This window comes from Anneissia japonica, unplaced genomic scaffold, assembly GCF_011630105.1.
Source record: "Anneissia japonica isolate Jap-2015-1 unplaced genomic scaffold, ASM1163010v1 scaffold1881_len754168_cov175, whole genome shotgun sequence".
In the NCBI taxonomy this organism is placed as follows: domain Eukaryota; kingdom Metazoa; phylum Echinodermata; class Crinoidea; order Comatulida; family Comatulidae; genus Anneissia; species Anneissia japonica.
The window spans coordinates 341193-360088 of record NW_022757845.1 but is presented as its reverse complement, the minus strand read 5'-3'; the positions used below and the strand labels follow the sequence as shown (position 1 = coordinate 360088).

Genomic DNA, 18896 nt, shown 5'->3' with positions numbered 1-18896 from the left:
ATACCGTCTGTAGTTAGATTTAATATAAAACTCTCACCTTCAGTAACTCCGTTGCTTGCGCCTCAGAAATACTTATATACCCGTCCCTCACTGATGTGAAGTCAGGTACTCCACTAAAAACCCTATTGAATACCGCTTCGTTACCATCCGCATCCAGCTGAAATCGGTAGCCTACTATCTGGCCCAGTAATGGATCAGTTGTAGCAGTAGGAATGAATGTTTCATGCGGCTTTACGTACTCCACAACCGCGTCCAATTCTCCATCAGCAAGCCCTCCATTGCCTAAAAATATTTAAAAGCAAAGTACTTACTGTAACGCATGCAGGAAAATGACAAAGTATAGTAATTGTAAGTTTAAAAAAATTTTTTTTTATTATGTTGCCTCTAAAAACGCATTTTAAAAAGACTCATACACGTGCCATGGACATTCCCCTAAGCCCCGCCCCTTAGCTATATCGTTGCTAAGGTACGAGAAAACGGCTGCGTACTGTTGAGTAACCACATGTTTTGTGTGTGTGAGGGACGTGCACTTGTTCCTAGCCCTGTTTTGACCCATACAAAAAAATTCTATAGAACTGTATAGAGCTTCTATAGAGACTAATCAATTTCTACAGAAATTAGTATTTTCTATAAAATTGTTTTATAGAAGCACTAGTTTCTATAGAATTCTATAACATACTATATACACATATATAATGTAATTTCTATGTTTTTAATTTTTTTTTGTTTCATTCAATATTTTATTGACACATTCGTGTCTGACCAGTATATTCCTACCAGCATGTTTTACATCTTGCATATTCTATAGAAATTCTATAGAATAATCTATACAAATGATATGACAAGTTCTCTATAATAAAACTATACAATTTCTATAATTATTCTATAAAAATTTATAGTCCTTATCTGTATTTTTTTTAATGTATTATAACAATTTTATAGGGATTATCTCTATAGGAACATATAAAATCTATATAGAGTATAACATATATGAAATTTCAATATAAATTTATTTATTTATAGTATAGGGCTGTCTCTTATACACATCTAGATGTGGATAAGAGACAGTTTATTTATTTATAGTATATTCTGTAGAACTGTATAATATTCTAAACAGTCATTTTAAAAACTGTAATTTTTAATAGTCTATAGAAAATATATATAAAATATATATATAGATTTTTAATAGAGTTTTAATAGATTTTTAATATAGTTTTAATAGATTTTTAATAGACTTTTTATAGTGGGCTTCTATAGTTATTTCTATAGAATTTTCTATAGATTTTCTAAACAATTATGCTATAGACATTCTATAGTTTTTTTTTGATAGAATTCTATAGAATTTTTTTGTATGGGGATTAGTAAGTTTGATTGGCACTTTGGAAATGTAGCCAATAATTTCGGTTCACATTAAAACATCAATTTTTAAAACATCGATTAAAAGCAAATTTTTTGGATTTGTTGGGCTCTCATCTCATGTGTCACAATATTATAACCGAGTCTGTAGAAAACAGATCTACGACTGCGGTATTGTGCGTGTATAAATTATTGTGACTTTCAATATAGCCAGGTCAAAGAAGCAAAATAAGCGAATGTTTACTTTGCAGACAATGGTATATATAATTGGGTGACAAAACACATTCCTTAACAGATAGTAGCTGACACGTTTTAATAATATTCATAAAACCAACCTAGCAAATATATAGCCTGTTGCTTCCCTATTTGTTCATGGTGTTTAAAGCGATTGAAATCAAATGCAGATGGAAAAATGTTGAGCGGAACCTTTGTTTTTGGTTTTCATTTTCATCAAGATATTATCTATACAGCCAGCAAAAAATATTTTGCTGACGAGGCAACTACCTTTTTGTAATGGTAAAAACATTAATAGTATTACTGAAATTATGCATGACGAACTAGGTAAACTCAGTGGCGTATCCAAGGGAAGGGGAAGGGGCGTGCGCCCCCCCCCCCCCCCCCCCCCCCCAATTCGAAAACTTCGAAGCAAAAAAATTAGGCTAGGCTTATGCTTATGCTTATGCTGTCACGGTTAACGTGTGTTCGGTAATCTAAGAAGCAATATTTTCAGTGGGCGTGGCCAACGAAAATAAATTCCACGCCCCCTCATATTTTGGTCGCGCATATTTAATCTGTCATCGTCATGCTGCTTCGCTTTACCTACCTGTCTGTCTATAACACAAAACAATACCAATCAACATCAAATATAAAAACTCCCGTTTGAAATAGCGATTAACACCTGTTGGCCACATCTTGTTTTAAAGCATTGACTTCCCGTTGTCTGTGATCGCGTTGTTGAGAATAATGACTGATCTTACCGGTAGTTTGTCAGTTTAATGACGTGTTATGCGAGAATGTTGGTTTGATCATGGAGGAAATATAATATTTCCTCCATGGTTTGATTGTGTGAAAAATAAGTTAAATATTCGATCATGCAAAATATAATTTGTGGAAATTCCACATATAATTAATAATTAAAATTAGTTTTGGTTTTTTCAGGTATAGGCCTGTAGTATTATAATTATTTGTCTGTAGGCTTAGTATTCTAACATGTAGGCCTATTATGTTTTGTTAGATAAATAAATAAGTTGATAATAAACGTGTGGTGATTTCAGTTCAGTATTTTCAGTTTCTTTTTTGTTGACCAAAAATAAAGTACAAATGATTGTAGCCTACAATACTATACTTAAAGATTAGTTTAATAAACCAATGACCTAACCTATCCTATATAATTACAATCATGTGCTTCATTTTTAGCAATTATTTTTTAAAACCATACATCATGATATAGACAAGAAGAAATAACTATAATTAAATAATATCATTAAATATATCACAATAAATAATTTGGGGAAAAAACATACAAAATAGGCCTATAGATCTCGCATAAACGACATAAATGCATTTGGGAACGAGTTCACCAAAAGTCACGTGTACGCGTTAGCCAACATTCATGCGTGATCACCAATCGTGTGAGTTCGCCTAAATTTGTGTTCGAGTTGGCATGGGTACGAGTTGGCATGTGTACGAGTTAGCCGACACCCCAGGAATTATTCTATGTAATTTAAAATTACGTTGAGGTGAATTCCATTGCTTTATAATAATAATTATTATTATTAGAAAATCTGGTGGTCATTGACAAGAAAATACCTTATAACCTTTCTTTAAGCCTACTCAAGACTTGCCAGCCATTTGCTCTATAATGTTAAAATAATCTTCTACATATCAGGAGATGATTTGGGGTGGGAAGTGGGGAGTAGAAAGAGAGGGGGAATAAAGAAAGAAAAAAAAAAGCATTGATTACTAAAAAACGCCCCAAAATATACAGTACTTGTTAGCAACTGTATTTTATGATACAGCAACAATAAGCATAAAATACTCGGAATCTTGAAATCTTTTCAGGTGCGGATCCAGGATTTGAAAGAGTGGGGTTCAAAACGTTTCCAAAAATACCCAAAATTAAAGGGGGTGCGGGGGTCCTCCCCAAGGAAAATGTCCCCCTTGAATCCGCCACTGATGGGGGGGGGGGGTCTAGGCCCGTTGCCTCCTGGCCAGTTGCCACCCGGCCTTTTGCCACCCGGCCCGTTGCCACCATGGGCCCTTTGCCACCCGGCCCGTTGCCACCATGGGCCCTTTGCCACCCGGAACGTTGCCACCCGGACCGTTGCCACCCGGCCCGTTGCCCCCTTGTGCATTGTATTCGCAGAAATGTTACTCTTGCCATTTTTACAAAACTATGTGCACGTACTGAAAAAAATGAATTGATTGTTTGGCAGATTGTAAACAACGACAATTCGTTGCGGTTAACTATCAAGAAAGGCACACTTATGAAGTAGCTTCCTGATTAGCGTTCTATCTTTCTTTGTATGTATTCAGACGTGCATATATGTATAGGCCCATATTATTTTTCTGAGTAGGTACTGTTTTTAGTTAGTGTGAATGTGTGTATGTTTTTTTACATTTTTTGTGAAGGCAGAACATCATGAATTAAAATTCTTGCAGTGTTATTAATTGGACAGATTTTTTTTTAATTGTTTTAATTGACTTGCCTGTGAGTGTGGAAATAATAATGAACATAATAGTGACAATGATGACAATAGCAATGATAAGCTATTGTCATTAACATGTTCAATATGTTAATATGTTAATGCTGCTATACTGCTATATGAATGGGCCTATGCTCATACATATATACCTCTCACAATTTTGTTGTTTTTCAGATATTAAACCAAATGTATGATCATATATAGCTCTGGTATACCAAAAGAAAAACACGGGTGGGGGAAATGTCCAACTGACCAATTAAACTTGAGGACCCTATAATCTGAACAATAGCCCTATAGTCACGGTATAAACAATCAGGAGGATTAGTTTGCTTAGATCACTGAGCGCAATATCCTTTGTAGTTTACCGCTAACAAGAAGGGCTTTATCCAAAGTTTATCATTGACGTTTATTTCTCATGAGAAAATATTCAGGCCTATGCTTGTAATAAATTGTCCGCATAAAAAGGGAAATACCAAATAAATTCTATAAAGTTAATTATACACACATAATATAGGCTTGTGGTTATACTAACTATTATCAGGGAACGGTGAAATTTCACTGTTCCCTGCTATTATTATCATAAATGTGTTGTTTTTTCAATTGTAAAAGCACGCTATTCCTTTCTATTTTAGAATAAGAATATACTTAAAAATAAAATATAAAAATAAACTAGACACTGAAGTATGTCTCTTTTTGTGCGGATTTCTAACAATGTTTATTTCTGCAATTTTCTCCTGGTGGTAAGAAGGCACATGGACGATTGTTTGAAATAAAATACAGTAAATAATAATTAAATATTAAACTGGAAAGTAAATTTAATCAAGAAAAAATTCTACAGTAGGCCTACTAGTGCAAATCTGTGTAAAAAACCCACCAAAATAATATAAATATTCGACATTCCCAAAGGTGGCAATAGGCAGGGTGGCGACGGGCCTGGGTGGCAACGGGCCTAGGGTGGCAAGGGGCCTGGTGGCAAGGGGCCGGGTGGCAACAGGCCGGGTGGCAAAAGGCCGGGCGGCAAAAGGCCTGGGTGGCAACGGGCCTAGGGTGGCAAAAGGCCGGGTGGCTAAAGCGGTTGGCGCACCGGTTGTGGCTTGGACTCCCAACCTTAAGGTCGGGGGTTCGAAACTCTGGCTGTGCAAATCGCTTGTGTCCTTGGGCAAGGTACTTTATCTACGGTTGTCTCTCTCCACCCAGGAGACAAGTGGGTACCTGGTAGGTTCCAACACAACCTGCGCTGATTACTAGCTGCAATATTATGGAATGATAATATAATTTCATTTACTAATTTAATTTGGTGTTCAATGTGTTCCATATGTGTTTGATCCAATGACCGGGGTAGTAATGTGAAGCGCTTAGAGGCCTTGTAAAGGCATGAAGCGCTATATAAGAACGACATTATTATTATTCTTATTATTATTATTATTATTATTATTATTATTATTATTATTATTATTATTATTATTATTATTATTATTATTATTATTATTATTATTATTATTATTATTATTATTATTATTATTATTAAAGGCCTAGGGTGGCAAAAGGCCGGGTGACAACGGGCCGGGTGGCAAAAGGCCGGGTGGCAACGGGCCCGGGTGGCAACGGGCTGGAACCCCTGATGGGGGAATCCTCTAACGTTTAGGTGACCTAGGGTTTTAAAACCGTACCGTATATACTCGCGTATAGCACGAGGCTTAGAATAGCAAATTACGATCGAAAAGCAAGGGGTCGTCTTATACGCACGACATTCAAATTTTAGATTTTTATAATCATGTTCGTCTTATGTGCGGATTGTCCATAACACGCAAACTTACTACTGCAAAGAAGCAACTAAATGTTATATGAATGAAAGCAATTTTAAATAGGGGCCTACGGGAAAATACTATTTTGGTGGGGAAGATTTAAACACTTATAAAATGGTATTATTTGGAAGATTACCCTTGCATTTGGCTCTTATCCAGCTAGATGCAGTATTAGGACCACAAAAAATTAGGAATTCCGACCATGAAACAGGGAGTCGTCTTATACGCCAGACATACAAATATCAACCAAAAATCTTCTAAAAAATGAGGGTCGTCTTATACACGGTCACCTTATAGGACCTACGCGACTAGGCCTATATACGGTATTGCTTATTACGGAACCCCTGCAGAAGTTCGGGTTTCCGTCACATAATCAACGGTTGGTTGCAATAAAATCGCAAGACTGCTCGCCACTACGAAGATCCGCGTCTAGTTAGCATGAATTTTGTAAGCCAGGACCCAGTATTATTTTGTTACGTTTCTTTACAGAGGTGGGGGGGGGGGGTTCGTCTGAACCCCCTAAACCCCCCGGATCCGCCACTGCTTAAAATTATCGGCTATGATGTCGATAATTTTGAGGACATGTATACAAAAATTGTACTGAAGAAACTCGATACATGACGTGTCCCATCCTATGTTCTTGCAATACACCTTTACGTCCAATTTAAGTCCAATACAAACATATTAAGAAGATATTTCATTCTTAACTCAATCCATGATGATTTAAATAGATAAACCATAACTAACTTTGGTAAATAATTGTATCATTTTGTATATTCTGTTTTATTTATTTCCTTAGTTTTTTTTTTTTTTTTTTTTTTTTTTTTTTTTTTATTTCCTTAGTTTTTTTTTTTTTTTTTTTTTTTTGTCTAACTTCTATACTAATTTTTGCATCGGGAAGATGCCCATTACTACGATACTATGATTTATGTAAGATATGGAGCGCCCCCTATTGTGCCCACCCATAAACGCATTCACAGTTTTCGGAATGCTGAAAGGAGGAAAGGAACTTAAGAAAAAGGAAAGGGGAGGAAAAAGAATAAATAAATATATTAAAAAGAAAAAAAAATATTATCTTAAATAAACTCCAAAGTATTTGAAGTTATAGTTCAATTATCATGATCAAATCTGTCATCGCCATGCTGCTTCGTTTTACCTACCTGTCTGTCCATAACATAAAACGATACCAATCAACAGCAAACATAAAAACTCCCGTTTGAAATAGCGAGGAATACCTGTTGGCCACATCTTGTTTTGAAGCATTGACTTCCGTTGTCTGGACGTGATCGCGTTGTTCAATGACTGATATTACGACTTATAGTCAGTCGAATGATACGATACGCGAGAAATGCTCCAGGCAATAAAATGTTGCAATAAGCAGTTCCTAAAAATAATTATTTGATCATTCGAAAGAAATAATATTTTGGAAATTCCACATTTTATTTTAAACATGTGAAATCATTCAATTAGTCATTCTTTCATTATTTTTCCAGAAACTAGAAAGGTAAACCGCCAACAAGTTCAGTGCTCGTGACTCTTAACAAAAGGAACTACTGTTATGTGCTTTGTGAATAGTTATAATAGGGCAATTAGTCGTTGAGGGCAATAGTTACGGTTTTATATTAGGGTCCTATTTGGGAAGTGAAACTATTGGAGTAAGTGATATTTCAGTTTTTAAATACTAATGGCCATATACAATTCACAATCCAACCTTGAAAATGAATAAAGGACATTTCTTCAAACCACTGGTATGATGCACAGGTCCGTACGCAGGGGGGGGGGGGTGCGTCGGGTGCTCACGCACCCCCCCCCCCACAAATTACCGAAGGTCCACATTTTCGAGGGTAGAATATTAAAAAATCACCACCACACCCCCTAATTTTTCAAAATTATTTTTTAAAAGAAAAGAAATTTATATTCAAATTTAAGTCTGAGAGTGCCATCTCCGGCCATCTAGAGGTGCCATAATCATGAATTTTCTTGCGTCAACCCCCAACTATGGTGGGGCTGTGGTGTCATTATCTCTCAACCGATGCCGTAACCAAGATTTTCAAACATTGCGGTACAATATCAGGGTGGACCCACTTTACACGTAAATTCAAATACTGTAATGTGGACCCAGTTTTTTAGAAATTGACCCATTTTACGGAAAAATATAAAAATTCTGGACACATTTTCTTCAAATTTTACCCATTTTAAGCTAAATAATAGAAATCTGTACCCATTTTTAATAAAATGGATTCATTTTATGCATGAAATTGCACCTTTTGAACCCATTAGAAAAATTGAGTGGGACTGTCCCAACCGTCCCAATAGCCTTCTACTGCATTGCTCTCAATCTGTAAAATCATTCCCTACCCCCCCGCCCCACCACCCCTCTATATCAAATCCCTAAATCCGGCACTGACAGTGGTATTTCCTCCATCTTGGAGTTCCTCCCTGGCCTATCATCAAATCCTAGATCCGCCACTAAAACCGTATGCATCTTCAAAAATCGATTAAATATGACCTCAAATTATCCAAAATGCCTGAGCTCCACAACCATACAGGTGCCATAATAATAAATTTTCTGGCCGTCTAGTAACAGTTCACTTTGGTAGGTTTATATTCGTCGTTCACATCACGAACTAACACAATCAAAGTAGATTGTGTTAGTTCGTGAAATCACAGTAGCGCGTCAAAACGAGCGCGTATTGGTTGTCAAGCAATTTTGTATTCTTTACCACACAAAAAGGCCTTAACGACAACAGCGCGTATTTTGACGCGCTTTTTTGATTTCACGAACTAACAAAATTGAATTTAATTGTGTTAGTTCGTGATGTGAGCGACGAATTATGTGTGTGCATGAACTGTATTTCATCAAAGGTCTGGGAACACAAGATAGAGTTCTCCACAGAATGAAATTATTCCACCGAAATGCATAGTGAGAATACAAACAATGGGGCGCCGCGTACGGCTGGATCTAAAAAACGTTTGCCAAATTTTGCATCACGGTGATCACGGTGATTTGAGTACCCGGGTGAATACATAACCTCTTTTGGCGGGCCGTTTGGTGGAGGTACATTGTTGCCACCCTTATGATACAAACAAGTAGGCATAAATAAATCAAAAGAATAAAATAACAGACACAAAAGTGTAGAATCGTATGACCGGACTGTGATTAGTGATAAAGTTTCCATCATTAGCGGATTACCGGAAAGAGAAGAGCGCCCCATTCCTGGCAAGATTTAAGTTGTTAAGAAAAATCTGATTTTTATATATGTTATAAAGATTTATAAATGTAATTCGAAATTGCTAATTTAACTAAATTTAGACATTCCTAAACATGAAAAAAATGTAAAATAAGACTGAAATTTGATTTTTTTGTGTGTGTGTTCCACACAACGTTGCTAGTATTGACACTTGTGAATAATATTTCAAAGGAATTATTTCAAATCTGTTAAAAAATTATTCTGACCGAGATTTTGACAATTAAACAAACATCAAGATGAACAAAAATCTATTTCATTAGAGAGGGCGCACTTTGTTGACCGTATAAAGTATAGGCCCTACATAAAAGCGAGAGCATTTCAGCGGATGCGATCTACAACCTCTGAATTTGCCTAGTAACGAAGAATTCGTCGAGAAAATGGTAATCTCCTATAAGAAATAGTCTGTATTTCTCATTTTTGTTATTCCTTTGAGTAAAAAAAAAATTTATGCCAATATTTTCCATTGTTTATAATAAATAAAGTAATGCATATGCATTTTTTCAAAAAAAAAAAAATCATTTTTAGTGAAATTTTGCCGAGAAGGGGCTTTAATCAAATAACAAAATAAGTAAACAAAAGTAAAATTGGAAACGCGCAAAGGATGTCTGATGTGAACTGGATAAACGTGTGTAAATTGCTATAGGCCCATTGAAAGCTAAAGGGCGCCGCTTACGACTGCATTTGCGTAAAAGATGTGACTTACAGTATATCCGCCTCACTTTTGCTATGCGAGTGCTCTATCTTGTATTTCTAGTATTTTTGAGTTCATCCTTTCAATAATGGAACATCACCTGGGTATTCAGGCATGGAAAGAGGTCAACCTCTTAGCAGCGAAGGCAAATAAATGCGAAAAAAAAACACCACAAATTTTTCCATATGATGGCTTACCAAGGTTTAGCGTAGGCCCTACTTCGCGGCCAGTTTATTAATATTATTGAGCTAAACTGCTGCTAAAAGGGGTTTACTTAACCATCAGGCAGGTGCCGCCTCGATGCACTGGTGGTGATTATTCAAAGAATTGATAAAATATAATACTGTATCGTATGTTATGATTATTATTTTGGTCACTACGAGGGTGGTGGGAGGGCTGTGGGCACTGCAGAGACAAAGAAGAGTCTTATTGGCAAACTTCTGTTCAGAATTTGTAGTTGATAATTGTGTTTTAATTAAAATTAATACATTATTTCATTATGTTTCGGATGCCAACCTCCAAGTAAAAATATATTTAAATTGTGGTAGCAAGGAATCTTCATTGCTTTGACACAATGTCTGATGGCGCTCCATACAATAGAGTCACCGAATAACTTGGTCAGTCCAATCAGTTCATGAATGGTAAGTCAAATTAATGTTGGTCGCAGAATAATGCCAAAGAAGCCACCGAATGCAAAATGGGAAACCGAGCAGAATTTGATTGTAGGTAAGTCGCCATGGAATACTAAATGCGCCGAATGAAACGGGTTGCGAATGGAATGCACAGCAGCCTCACTCTAAGCTATCTGCTGAAGGCAGTATGGGCGTTCCATACCATACATCTATCATTCAATGCTGCTAGCCTCTCTAAAATGGTTAGACGGTAAATAACGATTGTTAATGTTGTTCATTGTTTTATACTTTTTTAAAATCAACAATGGTATAGCAGATGATCTGTTAGATCCAAAAGGTATACTTGCTGGCGTTCCTATTTTGCATTGCTTAAATATATTCCTACCACCTACTAGGCTACTACTACTAGTAGTAGTAGTACTAGCTAGGCCTATGCCCTCTAGAGTCTAGACTAGGAGCTAGGGCCTAGTCTACTACGCTAGGCCGGCTTCTTATTAATATTAGCCTAGCCTAGGCCTAGCTACCTAGGCTAGGCCTATATGGGACTAGGCGTAGGCTAGTAGCAGACCCAGGTCTAGCCTACCTCCTATAGTGTAGGTTACTGCTACTAGAACTAGGCTAGATTAGGCTGCCCTACCTATATCCTTACCGCTGGAGCATCCCTCATTGATATGTTTGTTGTTATTATCAAAATCATTCTCATATACAGTACAGGGTAGGCCTATCATCTTGTCCGTGTCATTTGATATTATAATTTGGCCTATGTCTATTTTCTAATTTATTTGTAACACTGAGATATTCTAACAAGGTCCAAATGTGCTATAAAAATAGAATTTCAAAGTGAATGACATTCAAACATTTTAAACTAAATTTCCATTATTTTGATCCACAGCTTGTCTTCCGTCAGAACTGTGAGGTTAGACCCACAGAGATGGCATCCACAACACAACTCTGCAGTGACACATCTGAAGCAATAGAACTCTTTGAGCCCCAGAAGCTCTACCTGAAGCCCATCGCAAAATTGAGCATCTCTGTGACTCTGCCACAACTGAAGTCTCCGGGTAAATCCATCAGTAACTGGGAGGTCATGGAGAAGCTGAAGAACATGGTGCATCCGGACCAGTTCATTATTTTGAGGGTGAAGCAGAGCTCTCTGGATTTTATTCGTTTCGAAGCTGAAGTGGAAACCAAAGCTTTGCTGAAAGTCCTGATACTTCGTCTCGATGGCAAAAGCATCAAACTCTCTGGGTTTTCCGAGATGCTCAAGGTTCGTGCTGCTGAAGCAAAAGTCCCTCACCCAACCAGACACGACTGGGATTCTTTCTTCCGTGACGCTAAAGATATGAATGAATGTAATCCTGGTGAGCGGCCAGATACTATCCATCTGGAAAATCTCCCAGGTAAATGGTTCTCCACTAAAAAAGACCCGGACAAACCAAGTGAGTTCATTGTACGTAAAATATTTGAACAGTATGGTGAGCTTCGAAATGTAGACATTCCAATTTTAGACTCGTACCGCCATGAGAACCAAATTACTGGAGGGAAATTTGGTAACTTTAGCTTTGGGGGCAGTATAACATTTAACGCATACATACAGTTTACGGAATATATTGGCTTCGTAAAGGCGATGGATTCTCTCAAAGGTATGAAATTAATGCGGAAGGATGAAGGAAAGGCGCACACCGTTGATTTTAAGGTAAGGCAGTGTATATCATTTAATACAGGAACCCCTACTTTGGGACACCCCTATTACAGTAAGAGGACACTTTTTCAGAGAATATCTTAGGAAAGTATATCTATACTGTACAGATATAAAATCCTAAACCACAATGAATAAAATATGAGAAAATTGAAAATATTCCATAGTTAAAATCAATAAAATTGAAAGATTACAGTATATTAAAATAAATAGTAAGTTAAAATACAAAAAAATGCAAGAACAACGAGTTGTATTTAAAACCAGGGAACGAAAATTTAAAAAGAAATAAATTAATGTTCTGTACAATACATTGCACTCAGAAACAAAAAAATCATCAATTAAAATTTAACTTTAAAATATCAAAATATAAAATGTTAAACTAATAAAATGCATTGAATTGCTAATTTTGATTTAAAAAGGAAATTTATTGATTTTTGATTTCATTATTAATGATATATTAATATTATTTGATTGATATTTGGTTTGTTTGTGCTATCATTATGACTAGGTGGACTTTGATAAAACAAAACACATGAGTGCCAAAGCTATCAGAAGAAGAATCAAAGAGAGGGAAAGACTTATACAGCTTGAAAAAGAAAGAGAGGAACTAAAGAAAAGAGAGAGAGAAGCAGAGGAACACAGATTAGAAGATGAAAGGTACAGTATTTGAGAGCAGCTTAGCTCAGTCTGCTAAACTGGAGGTAGCCACTGTGTGTGCGCTGAACTGTGGAGATCTCTTCGTCCCCGGTTCAATTCCCATCTCTACTCTCCTTGTATTTTAGCTGGAGGGCTGAAATGCAAGTTACGATAGCGCACCGTCTTCCGATGAGACATTTAAACAGTTTGTCCTATGTGCCAAAAAGAGGACAACACTGGATAAATAAGTTTTCTTCAGATTTTTGTCGGTATCTTTGGTGTTTTCACTACATAAATCCATCCATACTCTAATATAATTTCATTTATTTTTTTTTTAAATGGTGTTGAACTGAAATCGTTTAACAAGATTTTCCAATACCATCCAATTTGTGAGGCTGGTTTCTCATAAAAATATACTTTAGGTGACAATTCCTTTCCTTCAATTCGGCCTTTCCGTGGCAAAACAATATAACTTGAAATTTTCACTTTTGGAGAAAAATAGAGTTGAAGTTTGCATGTTTGCAACTTGGTAATAAATTGTCGTACCCTTTTAAAATTTTTGCAGGATTTTATACCTATAAATATTGTGATTATATGTAAAGTTTTAATTACAACCGTTAGTTTAGCAAAGTTATTAGCGATATTCACATATACTCTGTTTTGCCTTGGAAACATGCAATGTGTGACATATTTTTGGAATTTATCAGGGTTGGGGCAATCATATGTATTATCTAAATTGTTCATATGTCGCTGTTAAGAGTGTTGATATAAAAACACAATAACCAGTTGATTTCGCCTTGCCAAACTCCATCAGCTCAAAATAATTTTTGAATACCATTCCGAGGCAAAACAATATATCTTCATTGTAGATACGTTGTTTTGCCCCGTAATCTTGTAGTTACGTTGTTTTACCATGGAAAATCACTGGATTTTAAGTTTTGTGCTTAAAGATAGGTGGTGTTACCTCTGAAACGACTCATTGTTGGGACCTGAAATTTTCACAGGTAATTCAGATGTGTTTAATATACTCCAAAATGATATTATCTCAAAATCGACAATAATGTCAGTTACGTTATTTTGTTTCGGGATGGCCGAATTGCTTCCAAACTTTGGAATTTTTTGCCTTATTTTCTCAGGTCTTGTCTACAGTAAGACAGTTTAAGTCTCATCTAAAAACAAATTTATGTAGTTATTTTTTTTATTGTTTTTGTTTGTTTTATTTAACTATCCAACCCTTTTACTTGGAGTTTCTTCTTCATTGCATCATTTAAGTTTACTTAAGCACATTTTGTTTGGGTTTGGTTTGAGCAAGCTTTGCTCGGGGGATTTTCTGACTTATTGTGGAGAGTGACAAACAGTGCTTTGTAACTGCAAGGAACAACACAAATACAGTTGTCTCAGTGTAGATTCAATGATTATTTAAAATGAAAACCACTCACTTTTAGACATTTAAAAAAAAACTAATGAAAAAATATCCAAGCCAGTTTGGCTTCTGAGATTCATTGTCAAGAAAATAAGAAAGGATAGTGTGTTATATTACGGATGACGTAGAACATAATGACGCCATTTTAATTTAACTCTGCATGTCTGAACGTTTCGCATTACATTCTCTTCTGAAATCTGGAGTGGTTGTAAGCCAAATATATGTTCAGGCCGGAACATCAGTCTCTCCGTTTGTGACATATTCGTGTACACATTGTAAAAAAAAAATCAAAATTGATTTGAAGTACTGTAGAATGTAAAATGCACACAATGACAGTCACGCGTTGGTGAATCCATCCTACTTTCATGTTAGACATTCTCAATCCATATCTATTGTAGGATACTACTTTGACATTTGACTTTTGACTTTTGAGTTCAATCTAGTGAGAGATATAGAGTTGCTGTTTGTGCTACTTATCTACATTGTATTGAATGAAATCCATTGAAATTATTTCTGTCACTATAATATATAGAAGGAAAAAAGAGGAAGTAGAACGAGAAAAACAGCGCAGGAAAATAGAGAAGACAATGAGACGAATGAGTAGACAAGAGAAACGTGAAGAAAGAAGAAGAGTCAGGAGAGAAGAAAGGAAACGAATCCAAGCAGAATTTGAGTTGCAGCGAAAAATTGCGATGGAGGAAAGGAAGTTGCTGTTAGCTCAGCGACAGTTACAATCAATTCGTTTGTTGACAGAGTTATTTAACAGATTAAAGGTACTGTATTGTAATTGCTAGATTAATCATTTTCACACTACCTATTTAAAAAATGAGGGCAGCTTTTATCTTTATTTTTTATTGTGGTAGCGGCAGTTTGGCGCAGCGGTTGAGGTTTGAGCTTTCAATCATAAGGTTGGGGTTTCAAGTCTCCGCTGTGCAGATTTGCTTGTGTCCCTGGGCAAGGCACTTTAGCTACACTGCTTCAGTCCACCCAGCTGTATCAATGGGTACCAGCAAACTGCTGGGGACTAACCTGCGACGGACTAGTGTCCTGTGTCCCGTTCAGGGGGAGTAAAACTCTCATCTGCTTTACACTACAGAAACTGGGGATGAGCTCCAGCCCTTTGAGCCCTAGTGGCTCGGAAAGGATTTAGTAGTTAGTTATTGTTGTTGATGTGCTGGCTATAGCTGTTGTCGTGTTGATGCTTCCAGCCATAACTTTTGTTTGAAAGGTCTTATCGTACGCTACGTCAGCATTGGCAGCTTCTACTTAAATTTTATAAATTTTGATGATTATGTATTTATAACCGTATTTATATTATAAATTAATTTATTGAGTAATTGGATTGTGAATAAGATTTATATTATTTTTGTATTGTTTGGAACCGTATGAGTAATATTCTGCCTGTATTTTTATATTTTAAACCAACGATTTCAGCCTACAGTATGGGCTGCCTATTTTGGTGTTTTTTATTATACATTGAATAAATAAATTTTGGCTGTGGGAATTTACTTTACCTCTAACAGATGCCCAGTGGTGTATCTAGAGGTGCGAGGAAGGGAATACCCCTCATAAAAAATGTTTCTCCCCCTCCCCAAGTCTTCCTTTATTGAAAATGTTTGAAGCAAAAACAAATTAGCTAAAGTAGTTAGAAATCCTCTCATATCACCTATTTTGTGAGCTAATATCCCCTTACTTAATCATCGAGTCCCCCACATCCCTTTTGTCCTCTCCCCCCCCCCCCCCCCACTCCCCATTTCAAGACTCCTTGATACGCCACTGAGGGGTGAACACAGTCACAAAAAAAAATTTAAATTTCAAAAGTGATGCTTATCTTGAATACAATAAAATTTTGATGCAGTGGAATTTCCTTCTTGATCAATTGTGCACACTTTTATTTTACTTATCTAGAAAGTTAGACAACAAGAGGAAGTTCAAAGGAAAGTTGCCGAGATTCAGAGTGAGCGAATAAAGCAGATTGAAAAAGAAAGGAAAAAGAAACAAGAAGAGGAACGGAAGAAAAAGAAACAGGAGGAACGAAAAGCCAGAGAACTGAGACGAAGAGAGTCCAAGTTAAAGAAAAAATTGTTAAAAAACATGGAAGATCGAAATGAAAAAAGGAAAATTGAAGAAATGGAGGAACTTAGGAAGAAAGTAGTTGCTGGTAAAGCGAGGTTAAAATCCGCGGTAATTTCAACACACAAGAAAAAACAAACTGAAATGAAAGCTGTACGTAGCAAGGTAGTCTCATCTACTGTACCGCACAAGAGGTGATAAAAAAAAAAGACTTGATTTTTATATATTTACATTCCCTCAGTGTTACAACATAGTCACAGACTCAGTTGATTGTAACAGTCAATGGGTGCATAGTGTCACATGCTGCTTCACAGCGAATCACAGGATTCAGAGTTGAGGATGTTTACACTAGTTAACAACAGCAAGAGATGACATTGTGGTATTGCCATTTGATTGGCCTACATTAATTCTTCCATGCTTGCTGGGAATGTAAATATCCTTAATTGTGAATCCTCTGATTGGCGTGTGAAACAGTGCAAGGTGCCAATCACACAGAACTCGAGAGTTGAGGATGTTTACATTTTCACTAAGTATGAAATGATGAATGTAGGCCAATCAAAAGAATGTATCGCATTTGTCGTATGCTGCTTTCAATTTAATAGATCCCCTATTTTTTACTGACTTAAAATTTAAGAAATTTCATCTTTAGGATCTTTGTAGATCAAAATTAACGCCCTTTGGGATGAATAAATTCCCCTTCCCCATAACCAAAGGAATGTGAACAAAACGTAATGGAAATAACATCATTCTAATACCAATTTTTATTCTATTATTGCTAACATCAGATTTATAAGTTAATTATGTGTACCTTCTTAACCATAAATTTTAACCATGTTAACAAATGTTGGTTAGTCTTAGTTAACCTGTTTTATCAATTTTGTCCAGCATAGTAAAATGTTGGGAGTTACCCGTGTTGGCAAATTTTAACGATTGTTAACTATGTTAGTAATTGTTCGTTAACGTGAATGTTAAGCATGGTACCAGGATGCTATATAATACATGAATTATTGGAATTGAGCCAACTAGTACTTCAACGATAAAAATATAAATTTGATTCTAGAATATTTTAAATAAATCTTAGATTTTTTTTTACAATATAGACGCTGGCGATCTGATCGCTTACTGAGTGTACTGCCCTTGCCCACATAGAAATATTCTCTATGCTGTGGTAGTGAAATTTTTGTGTTAAATGGAATGTGGGTTTATTTCAGTTCATTTTATTTGACAGGCATGCCAAGTACAGTGTGTTGACAGATGAGCAATGGCTCATATCACCCTGTCAAATAAGAGTAATTTTGACGTAGTTTTTACAGTATACCAATGCTCAGGAGCCTATTTTGACGTAGTTTTTACAGTATACCAATGCTCAGGAGCCTATTTTGACGTAGTTTTTACAGTATACCAATGCTCAGGAGCCTATTTTTAGATATCTGGTACTGAAACCGAATTTTGCTTTAAATTTTGTGCTGTTGTTCAATCTAGGTGGCAACATTTTGAGTGTTAGGCCTGTGATGCCGAGTACATCACTGTAACCTTCAACGGTATGACATCATTGTAAGTAATATGTCTTGCCAACCGTTAGGTTGGGGAGATAAAAAGGTATATGTATATTTTACATATTATTAGACCCCAAAACTGATTAAATAAAGCATTTGAAACCCATAAATTGTCATGTTTTTCGGGGGTTTTGCACCCTGAAACACCTGCGAGAGATTTTGAACAACGCCCGACCATGCCCAATTTTTTTTGTCGGGGACCTCAGCCTCATCCCCCTCCCCCTGTGAGCAAATCCTGGTGCCACCCTGCCAACCGTGTCTAATATAATACATCATAGGTAATTAGCATGGTCCTAGATTGCTCATAGCAGAGCTAAAACTATAAAATAATTACTGTAACCATTATCTTCCCTTATATGTACTGGTAGTGGTGGTGTGATAGTTCTACAGTTTCCTATTTTTCTTTCCCATAAGTTAAGGTTGACTTATAGACTACAATTTTATCCATGCCATATTCCTGTGTTCTGTGTATTTTGTACTGCAATAAACCAATGAAAAACAAAGGAAATAAAATAGTTCCTTGTCTGTAATTTACATTAACATGTCTAATAGACTTGCCACAAGTCCCATTTTTTTTTTTTGGTAAGCTTTATATGGGCGACAATACTGCAGGTTCATGAATAATTAAGTAGCAATATAAATTGAATATTCATTTAACCTAGCGTTGTATCTGTATGTTGTTGTCGACAAGGTCTAGTAAACACACACTTTTGCCGTCCTAGCCTAGAAACAAACTTTTTTAATCTGCTTGTGTAAAATAACAAAGTGAAAATATATAGTCCTAGTATTCTTTGTATGTACTGTACCTTCTATTTTTAAGTGGTACAAAAGAATATACAGTAAATAGGAGCTACCACCAGCGGCAGTAGGCCTAATAAACAATGGCCTATATTAATCCTTAGATGGGCACCGCTACTGCAGGTGTTGTTATATTTTATATATTAATCCTTAGATGGGCACCGCTACTGCATTATGGGCACCGCTACTTCAGGTGTTGTTATATTTTGTACATTAATCCTTAGATGGGCACCGCCACTGCATTATGGGTACCGCTACTCCAGGTGCTGTT

The 18896-nt window shown here is 36.2% G+C and overlaps 2 protein-coding genes across 4 annotated transcripts; one reads left to right on the top strand and one right to left on the bottom strand.

The window, feature by feature from the left end:
* Positions 1–6: 6 nt before the first annotated feature.
* Positions 7–7154, bottom strand: LOC117124888. Its single transcript, XM_033271217.1, has 2 exons — positions 7027–7154; positions 7–282 (listed from the first exon to the last, which is right to left on the bottom strand). The coding sequence occupies exons 1-2, from the start codon at positions 7127–7129 to the stop codon at positions 20–22; spliced, it is 366 nt and encodes a 121-aa protein (XP_033127108.1). The 5' UTR covers positions 7130–7154; the 3' UTR covers positions 7–19.
* Positions 7155–10572: 3418 nt separating this feature from the next.
* LOC117124890 (A-kinase anchor protein 17A-like) lies at positions 10573–18484 on the top strand. 3 transcript variants are annotated; one of them, XM_033271221.1, is made up of 5 exons: positions 10573–10690; positions 11333–12136; positions 12648–12796; positions 14731–14971; positions 16107–18484. In XM_033271221.1, the coding sequence occupies exons 2-5, from the start codon at positions 11372–11374 to the stop codon at positions 16467–16469; spliced, it is 1518 nt and encodes a 505-aa protein (XP_033127112.1). In that variant the 5' UTR covers positions 10573–10690; positions 11333–11371; the 3' UTR covers positions 16470–18484. The 3 variants fall into 3 exon arrangements, with proteins under 3 accessions (XP_033127112.1, XP_033127110.1, XP_033127111.1); XM_033271219.1 differs by having other exon boundaries at positions 10642–10774; positions 11331–12136; XM_033271220.1 differs by having other exon boundaries at positions 10648–10777.
* Positions 18485–18896: the final 412 nt, after the last annotated feature.

Coding starts and splice junctions, on each gene's coding strand:
- LOC117124888 (XM_033271217.1), bottom strand. CDS start 7,129: ATGCTTCAAAACAAGATGTGGCCAACAGGTATTCCTCGCTATTTCAAA. Junction 283..7,026: donor TTTATGTTATGGACAGACAG/GTAGGTAAAACG, acceptor AAATATTTTTAG/GCAATGGAGGGCTTGCTGAT.
- LOC117124890 (XM_033271219.1), top strand. CDS start 10,708: ATGTTGTTCATTGTTTTATACTTTTTTAAAATCAACAATGGTATAGCA. Junction 12,137..12,647: donor CGCACACCGTTGATTTTAAG/GTAAGGCAGTGT, acceptor CATTATGACTAG/GTGGACTTTGATAAAACAAA. Junction 12,797..14,730: donor CACAGATTAGAAGATGAAAG/GTACAGTATTTG, acceptor TATAATATATAG/AAGGAAAAAAGAGGAAGTAG.